Source organism: Gavia stellata, chromosome 14 (genome assembly GCF_030936135.1).
Source record: "Gavia stellata isolate bGavSte3 chromosome 14, bGavSte3.hap2, whole genome shotgun sequence".
Classification (NCBI taxonomy): Eukaryota; Metazoa; Chordata; class Aves; order Gaviiformes; family Gaviidae; genus Gavia; species Gavia stellata.
Genome location: NC_082607.1, coordinates 2,524,187 through 2,533,638, shown reverse-complemented (window position 1 = coordinate 2,533,638; position 9,452 = coordinate 2,524,187). Strand labels below are relative to the sequence as shown.

General features: G+C 45.3%; 1 protein-coding gene across 1 annotated transcript in view; it reads right to left on the bottom strand.

Annotated features, from left to right (window-relative positions):
- Nucleotides 1-2,546: 2,546 nt before the first annotated feature.
- Nucleotides 2,547-9,452, bottom strand: part of LOC104257709 (sodium/hydrogen exchanger 2-like) — a 28,843-nt gene continuing 21,937 nt past the window's right edge. Inside the window, exons 10-13 of the mRNA XM_059824453.1 lie at nt 9,144-9,278; nt 6,295-6,300; nt 4,669-4,735; nt 2,547-2,683 (exon numbers count right to left, since the gene is read on the bottom strand). Of these exons, the coding sequence (XP_059680436.1) occupies nt 2,547-2,683; nt 4,669-4,735; nt 6,295-6,300; nt 9,144-9,278 (345 nt within the window). The remainder of the gene's footprint in view (nt 2,684-4,668; nt 4,736-6,294; nt 6,301-9,143; nt 9,279-9,452) is intronic.

Sequence of the window (9,452 nt, the reverse complement as noted above, 5' to 3'; positions counted from 1 at the left end):
TACTACAGCATTACAAAGAAATCTACACGTCCCAAAGCAGCCACCATTTGATAAGGTCCTTGGTAACCCATAACAATATTGCAGAGAACTCATTTTACATGGTGGGAAACTCAAACACTTTTTTTTTTTTAAGTACCCAATGCCCAGAAGCATGACGGATGCTGTGCAAGATAAAGATGGTGCAGAGATCCAGATATTTTGGACAAAAGCAAGACAGTTCAGAAGCCAAAAGTAAAAAAAAAAAAAAAAAGGAAAAAAAAAGAAAAAAGCAAAAATTGGCAAAGGGATTCACAAAGTTTCTATCCTTGATTAAAAAAAAATTTTGATTAAAAACTCCTTGGCAAGCAACTTGATTTATATTTCCCTTTTTGCTCTCCAGCTACAGAATAAAAAGGACCCATCTTAGTAAATCTTTCTATAGCTATTTACTGTGCAGAACTTAAGGAGAAATTTTAAACGCTGTAGACTTTGAACTGCAGGTAAACAGCAGATATTTCAACCCCAGATAGCTGAGGACCTTCAAATTCAGTATTTTCTTTTTCCTCTCACTTGTATGCAACTGCTTACGCCAATAAACAGACCATTTTTCTCATTCCAATCACTTGCCTCGCTCCTGATCTCGTGATCACTGACCAAGAGTTGCAGCGGGCAGAGCCGAACGTGCCGCTGGTCAAAGTGGATCTGCCGGCCTTGCTCTGTCGGACCGATGACAGCCGGAGAGACACTCCCCCGTGTCGCCAGCTACCGCTGACGTCATCGCGAGCGTGTTGCGGATGCAAAGGGATAGTAACTCTTAGATGACCTCATAACACAGCATATTTAATTGTGATAGAAACGTAGTACATGTATATTAGAACATCTTCAAAGATGGGCCATTTTCTAAACAAAGTGTATACAAATCCACATGACTCCTATGCAAGACGGATTAAACTAAGAAACAAACCAAAATTTTAATAAAGTAACTGAAGATGACAATGGACTTATACTAAAATCAATAAATACGTACATATATGCATATACACGTAAGGTTAAAAGGTCCACTTTTCATTTGCAATGAGGTGAATTTCCAGTGATGGGGCAGTGAAGAGCAGCCTTCAAGTCAAAATGAACTACATCAGCTTATGTCAGAACACTGTAAAGTGAAAATGAGACCTCTGCGTCATTGCAAAGCTAATACACACAATTTTGTGTCTTTAATTTAAAATGAAAGCCCCGGTGTACCAGGCAGTGATCTCCTAATGGAGTATTTCTGCACAGAGGAGATTGGCTCTGGAAGTCCAAAAATATCATGGAGGGGAGTATGTGAATTCCTTCAGTTTCCTTTATTTTTAATTCAGAAAGAGACACTTGTTCGGATTAAATACTCTTGGATGCTTCAATGCAGAGAAAAGGGAAGAGAAAGAAAAATGTCGATGTTTGCAATGCTAAAACTTACCCTTATCAGGTTCAACTAAGGACAAGAATTGGAAGGCTCGAACACGTACCTGGAGTTTCAGAGAAAACTACCCAAATGAGGAGATCTCTGGCTTCCTCAGGTACTATCCCTGGAATTTACCTGCATCTGCTCTGCGAAGGGGATGGCACCTTTCCTGGCAGAAGTGCTCCACAGCAGCGAGGTTTTGGGTCGCTCTCTCTGCCGTGTCTTCTAAGGAGACGCATTCAAACCTCCTCTGACCCTGCAGCTCTCAGCTATGGCAGCAGAGATCATCTTGGAGAGCCTTTGCAGGCTTGCTGCAAACCGCCAGCCACAGCACAAGGCTTGCCCATCTATTTAAGGGCTGGCACGCTCATCTCCTGGTATCGCCACTGGATTTGGAGCTACTCCGTTTTATTTTTGAGGTGAACTGTTCTTCGGATAAATTTTTAAAAATCAGTAAGAATACATTTTCCCCTTTTAACACAGCTGTAATAAGTTTTTATTAAAGGAACTGTGTCTAGGTGTGGGACAGTCCCTCTAAGTAAGACGTAATGCCTGATTTAACTGTATGATTTAACTCTGGACTTCACGTGATTAATGTTCGTAGTCAGGACCCATCAGTTCCTGAGGAGCAGAAGAGATCTTTCGCTGTTTCTGCTGTCTTTCCTGGTGGCATGCTCCATCGCCTAATAAAACCCTCCTTGAGATTATAAAGCTTTTCCTACCATATAATCCAACTGCTCCCTCCTGTTTAGTCCATCCCTGCTGGCTAATGAGGAGATCTGATATCCCACCTTATTAAAACATCCTTTCTCACAGCCATAGACAGTTTCAGCTATTTTCCCGGACTGAACAGACTCATTTTTCCTAGATATTTCTTAGACATTCTCTCTCAGACATTACCTTGCATTGCCAGTGCTCAGCTGTGCATCTTCTCCCTTGGCTCCTGTTGAAAACCCAACGCTGTGCAGTAAGAGCACGTGTTTCGACGCAAACCACTCAGGATATTTTGCCCTGTCCATGCTGTCCTTTTCAATATGCATCTTATTTACATTATCTACATGTATAGTAGCCATCCATGAAACAGAGTCAGATCCCTCGTGGGAAGCCAGCAGCATCACTCGTGCTTTTACATCTTCAAAGTCAGCTCTTTCTCCATTGTTTGCTTCTCACCCCATGCCGTACCGCTGGGCTGCGGCGGTGGGATGACACACACCGACTTTGACCGGTTCCATTTCACTTCCCGAACCTTTTCCGCATTCCCCACTGCGGGAAGAGAAAAACACCAGCTTGTGTGAGAAACGTTCTCCTTTGTGGGTCAACAGGAATGAAGAAATACCGAGAGCTACGGAGGTGGCCATTTGCTCATTGGGGATGAGCTATTCCACTGCGAGGCTCACTTTTCAATTATAAAACAGAAGACAAAGATCAATGTTTCAATGGAAAAAAAATAGAAAAAATAATTTAAACCATGTTTTATACTTTGAAATATGTTGCATATCTGGTTCAATATCACCATTCTTTTGTCAGTCCCCACCAGCAACTTTGCAGAACAAAAATTCCTATCAGTGACTAACTTAAAATAGCTTTTCAAGATGCAGGTGTCCTGCTGGAGCACCTATAATTGCACGTTGCCACATTAAGTGATTTTTTGGGGGGAAATGTACACGCAATCACGATGGAAGGGTTACAGTCTCCTTCAGCTCTGTGGCCAGGGTATGTTGGAGGCCGTTGTGCTCACATTTTCCCCAGGGCAAAAATAAAGCCCACCCAGAAACACTGCTTTTTATCACTTTGCTCTGCTTACGCTCATGTTTTTTCTTCAGGAAGAACATAGTTTAAACATTCATAATAAACTGTGGATTAAAACAGCTACATCCCCAGCAGATGCCCACGTTATGAACATGCAAATGCCACACAACTGTGTTCCTTCCATCTGCTCTTGCAAACTTGTGGTAAGATACCTTTGTGCAGAGAAAGTGCCAGCTATTCCATGGCTCTTTGTTTAGCAAGTTGTGAGTTAATCGTTTAAAGAAAATCACAAAGGAAGAAAACATTAGGAATAGGAGGACACAAAAGATTGAAAGGAAACTTTCTTGCTTCTTAAATATGTTTCCAGTACATACGTCATAAAGAAATATTCTGTACGTTAATGTTAGACCCAGCTCCTTAACCTACCTCAGCCCATATTGGGAGGCAACATTATATTTTTTTGCTATTTTCAACAAACACCGAATCTTTTCAATCATCACTTTTACAGATGTGATTGTCCTGAAAGGTGTTGTGCCAAGTACTGTAAAAATTCGGTGCTCAGTTTCCCACTGAACAGCTCATTGTAGTTCAGAGGCTAAAATGACTCTGTCTACAGTTTTGACCAGCTACATTTTGTGTGAGGCTTCAGTGATATTAAACCTTTCTTCTTTTTTTTCAGTGTGAAAACTAAGCTTTCAGTTATCTAAAAACTGAGCTTGGGCTTACGAAAACGTGAGGTCTTGAGCCACTGATCTTTCTGCAACAGATGTTCAAAACAGACAGTGCTGCTAATGGGGCACTCGAAATGCATTTTAATAACACTTAGCAAGCAAAAAAAAAGAAATAGATCTTCGTTTTTGGAAAGCATTTGGGCACAAACTTCATGTTTTGAAGTAGCATTCATTTTTATAAGGTTTTAGTTTATGCATTAGCATCACCGTAGGCAGAATGATCGGCAATTACCGCCAAACATCTTAGCGCTTGGTGGAATATGAAGAACGGTACCAGTTTCAAATGCTTGCCTGGCTGGAGACATGGGAGACAAGAAAACTCTATGTAAATAATAAGGAGGTCAAATGCCTGGACCGGGAGACGCTTCTCACTGCTGTGGTTCCCAGTACCACTGCCTGCCCGCAAGGAGCTGCCTGGAGCACCTTCACCGCCGGCAGCGCACGCCAAGTCGTGTCTCAGGTCGGGCTGAGATGGGGCGCTGGGGCTGGGACGGCTCTCGGCTCTGCTTGCTCACTCATGATGCTCATCTAAGGAGCCCCACTTCGTCCCCGGGGCTGGAGCAATGCCCCGGCCACCCTGCCTGCAGTGACGTAGGGAGGGCAGGAGGCTTTGCCTTGGCTGTCTCCCAAATCCCAGCCCAGCAACAGACATGCCACAGACCTCAGCATACCCTCCCTGTCACCTGCTGGGCCACCCCACGGGGACGGGGCAGGGGGAGCAGGGGGGGTAGGACATCACCGCCGGCACCCGCTAGGTCCCCAGCTTACCGGTCAAGGAGCGGCACAGCTTGGGCCGTGTGCTGGAGTCACCCTGCGCTGAGTAGGAGTCATCCTTCTGTGATTAAGGAAGAAAAGTACTTTAATGCATTTATGGAGATTGCTAGCAAGTCTGTTAATGACACTCCTGCTTCATAAACACGGCATTTGCAATCCCCAAGGACTCCGTTTCCATTTGTTTTACTTTTGCCAAGAAAAACAAAAAGAACTATTGCTAAAAATAGACCGAATAGATGGCAGGAAATATTTACAGACGCTGGTTTGTTTTGAGTTGGTGGAAGAGGTCTGAGCTCTCCAGGAGTGATTCGGCAGACAGGATGGGAAGGAGCAGCCCTGGAGCGGGTCGGATGGGGCAGGTGAGTGCGGGAGGCAAAGCCCATCCCCAGGACACGGATGTTTCTCACCTTGGCTGTTCCCCAGCCTGGCTGCAGGCCAAGGAGGCAGGTAACGAGCTCGCACTAACGAGCTCCCTGTCCTTTCACTCCAGCGCTAATCTCCACCCTTCAGGAAAAAAAAAAATAAAAAAATCAGGTAGCACAATGCTGCCTGAATTGTTCAGTGCTTCTGTAAACTGGGAATAAGTGTCTTACACAGCTGCGATTTGGCACCTCGGTCCAGAAACCCAGACTGCCAAAATAACTCTGGATACCTCCCAGCCCGGTTTTCTGTTTTGTTTCTGTTCGTTCTCCTCCCTCCCCTAACGAGGACCGATGCCCTCCATCCCTTGTTCGCACTTTTATTGACCATTTTAATAACAATGCCTTTCCGGCTCCAGCAGCAGCGCCCGGCTCCCTGGAAAGCCATTCCCAGGGGCATTTAACGATTCTCAGAGCATGCTCCATGAAAGGGCTCCGACATAATTACCAAAGGCAGTATGTCATTTACGCACATGGCTTACAGGCAGCTCCACATAAGCTCCTTCTGGGGGAGTGTACTTGTGTTTTGGCAGAAGAAAAGAGGATGAAGTTGCCCGGCTACAGGTGCAAGGATTTTCTGGGTGCTCAGTGGTAAATAAAAGCTACCCTGGGTCTCAGAAACCGCCCTGCCAAGGTACTCTGCCTTGGATCCTTGCCTAAAATAAGGCAAGCCCAAAATCCGGACAGCGTTCAGAGCCAGCGTGATGCACAGCTCCAGGAAGCAGCAGCCTTCGGCAGGAATTTTGTCCTTAGGCAGAGGAAGGCAAACTTTCTGCTGGAAATAGATAGTCTTGGAGTTAATCCTCTGGGCTACGATTCAGATCTGAAGTCATCTCATAGTCTTGCCAAGGTTCTTCTGCCTGGTGTAAATCATTTAGCCTGCACTGTTGGCTCGGGAGGGATGAGGATCGTTCTTTTCTTACTTCTTCTCTCTGCCTTCGCTATTCACTCTCCAACCTCTCCTTGGCAGGGGCCTCTAACACAGCCTAAGAGGCATCTCTCACTACTGCAAAAGCAAATAGTAGACCCCTAAAGTGCAGCAGACCCCTAAGGCACCTAGAGCCACCCAGGTTAGAGAAGGGGTGATCCATCCTGGCTGAAGCCGGGTGTTGGCCATGGACCGGTGCCTGTCCTGGCGAGGGCACCGGTTTCCCCGCACTGACTGCAGAAGAAGATGGATTGTCAATCAGGCGAGATGAACTTCACTCTTGGGTCCTCCCCAGCCTGGTGGAGCCACAGACCTATAGAAAAGTGCTCTTCCATACACCCCTTATTTTTGTGGTGACTGACGCGGGGGGAAAAGACCAACCAGCACCTAATAAATTATGAGATTAATCTAACTGAGCTACAACAGCTTCATATGTTAATAGCAAAGAACTAAACAACTTCACTAAAAAAAAAATAAATATATATGCAGACAGCCAGCGAGCAGCAAAAGCAGTGTTTCTCCTGAACCAAAGGGATTTTTTAATTACTCACTCAGCTCATAACACCTAACTGATTGAATGTATCGCCAAAACTTGTTGCAAATAGACTGGCAATGGAAGACGTGCAGGTGTTTCACCAGCACCGGAGGGTTTCCAGCGGCCCTTTGCTTGAAGTTTGTTTCACAGTTCCTTGATTTCCAGTTGGCTTTGCAAACACAGTTGTAATGCTTCCATCTCGTGGTGAAATGCAGAATAGAAAAACGTGTGGCATGAGCGTCTCTAGTTTTTTCTTGCTGACTCAAAACCTGGAAGGCCAAACCCTTCCCTTTGGGACTACAAAAGATGGAGTACGCAACAATTAGAAACTCTCAAACACTAACTAGCTATATTTTTCATTCATCTTTTTTTAAACAGGAAAATGCCATTTGCTTGGCAACTTGGCATGAAGCTAAATCTGAGTGGCTTAATTTTTTTCCCCAAAATTTAAAATATTGAGCTGCTTTTAATGGGCTGAAATCTATTTTTTAACACAGTGTTCCTTCTTTCTGCTGACAAATTCTGCAATCTGTCCTCCTACAGCATGAAGTAACAGCGTTCACCCACCCTCCCACCTCGTGTTAATATTCCAGGGCTCTTGTAGAACATTACTCCATCACTTTGGGGTACTGCCTTATTTCTATTTGCAGTAAAATGAGGCAGCTATTCTAAAACATTAGCAGGTAAGCTGCTGATCACACCAAGCACACCTGATTTTTCCTTTTGGGTGCAGAGGGAGGCTTCTTGGGCTTAGAGTCACCCTTACAGATGTCATTGGAATCAGCTCACGGTATTTACATCTGCTTCACTTAGACTGGCACAGAGCGAAGGTAGCTGCTGTAAAGAGGTGTAATTAGCACCAACAAATGACTCCTATGAGACAGCAGTATTAAGCATCAAAATGGCATTTGGCATAATCCATCGGAGCATTCGCCAACCCCATAGGGCATTAGCCACTATCCATGAGTCAGTATAGGGACAGAGTGAATTCTACTGCTTTTGCAATTCCCCCCAAAATATTCTGTCTGCTGAAAGGCCAGCTGTAAGCATTCAAAGCAACAGGAGAAACGGTCTTCCCAAAGGTGCTACACTTCCTACCAAATGCACTGCAGAACCTAATGGGAGCAGCAGAGAAGGGGAAAGCAGGAGCACAAGGGTTAACAATCAAGTGGCCTTAAAGTATGTAAGTCGTGCTCAAAATCAGCCCTAGTTTGATGTTGTTCTTTTGAAGTTTAATTATACCAAATGTTCTACAGGAACATGCCACGTTCTTGCCTATCTATTTTGAATTGTAAGTACCAATCAGCATGTAAATGATCAAATTAAATCTTTTAAGTTGTTTGCAAGAGCCGGAACACCTTCCTGTGAATGGAGGGCTGAGAAGCAGCAGCATTTGGTGCATTACTGCCATTCTCCGCGGGCTCTTCAATGACTGGCATTTGAACAAAGAAATCAGAGTGGAAGAAATTGTGCGGCGGTCCCGACGACTTGTGCTGTCGTGGAAAATTACTATCTAAATAAAGAAAGATCATTTATTTCTTTTTAAAAGGTCATTCTGTTCTCTTCAGTGATGGAGTCCTGCTGCCCAGATTAGAGACCACAGTCTGCACTTGGACAGCGCTCTAGCTCAAGCCCTCGAAACCTAAGATTCGGAGAAACAGGTGGGGGTTTGGGAGCAAAATATGGGGGGGGGGGGGCTTAATTGCTTTTCTTCTAGAGTAAGAGTTACAGAAGATGGGAGGAACTGAAAAGACCAAGCCTGCTCCTTGCACACCATTCCTGGACCATTTCGTCTTCCCACGGGGAAACGTTTGCCCAGCTTCTCCCACTGATTTCCAAAGACGTCAACAGAAGTCTTCACCAGCCACAGACACTGTATTTACCTTGTTCCTCCTCTAATTCAGGACATGAACCGATGTGAAGCTGTGCCAGCAGTAAATTTGGACTTAAAGTGGTTGTCCTAGGAACCCAGTATGCAACACTTCCTTCTATTTTACCATCTTCAAGTTTGCCCAGAACCGTAGCTGCTTTTAAAACCAAAAAACTCACCTCCAGAATAAATAGGAAAGCTCACAATAATGCTTCTGTCCTTTCAAAAGAATTGGAGGGGGGGGGGGACACGACACCAAAGAGTTTCAAATATTTACAGTCCATCTGGAGCACTGACAATGGGTGTACCAAATTCCCGCCTTGGATGAAATCTCCCAGAAAAGAAAACATGGAAAAAAACAGACCTCTGAATTTACAGACCAAAGCCAAATTAATAACATTTGCTCAGTAAATAACTTCCCTAGCAGGGATGGAAGCCTGTGTTCACAAAGCACTGAACGGCGCTGCACCCAAGATGGCTCATTTGTTTGTCAGGAGTTGGGTTGGGTTTTTCTTTCCCTCGGTATTTCCTATGCTTTGGAATGCAATTTAGGATTGAGAGACGCTTTTTTTTTTTTTTAAAGACAACAGGATTTGCCTTTAAAAGGAAATACCACCAGCAATAAACAGCACTGCTCCTAGCGCTTGTTATACCCGCACAGGGAAAGCGTCCCGTGCATGGCCTCTGCGGGTCCAAGCCTTCCTCGCTCCCTCTCACCTCCTTCCTGGAGCTGTCCGTGTCGCCTCCGCTCACTTCCACCCGCAGGCTCTTGTGCCGGAGGATCAGGATCTCCTTGGCATGCTCCACGGGCTCGGTCTCCCCGGGAAGGGTGTGCCTGTTGTACGCTGGCCCCTGCACGTTGCACCAGAGAGACGTTGCTGGAGGTGGGACCATCCCTCCCTCCGCAGCAGCATCCCTCCGTTAGCGCCTGCGTCTTCCAGGGTCCTTCACCCCCCCCGTAACCATCCTGCCTGGGTATGGGAATAAACTGTTCCACCCAAGCATGAGAGGTGGGGATGGAGGGGA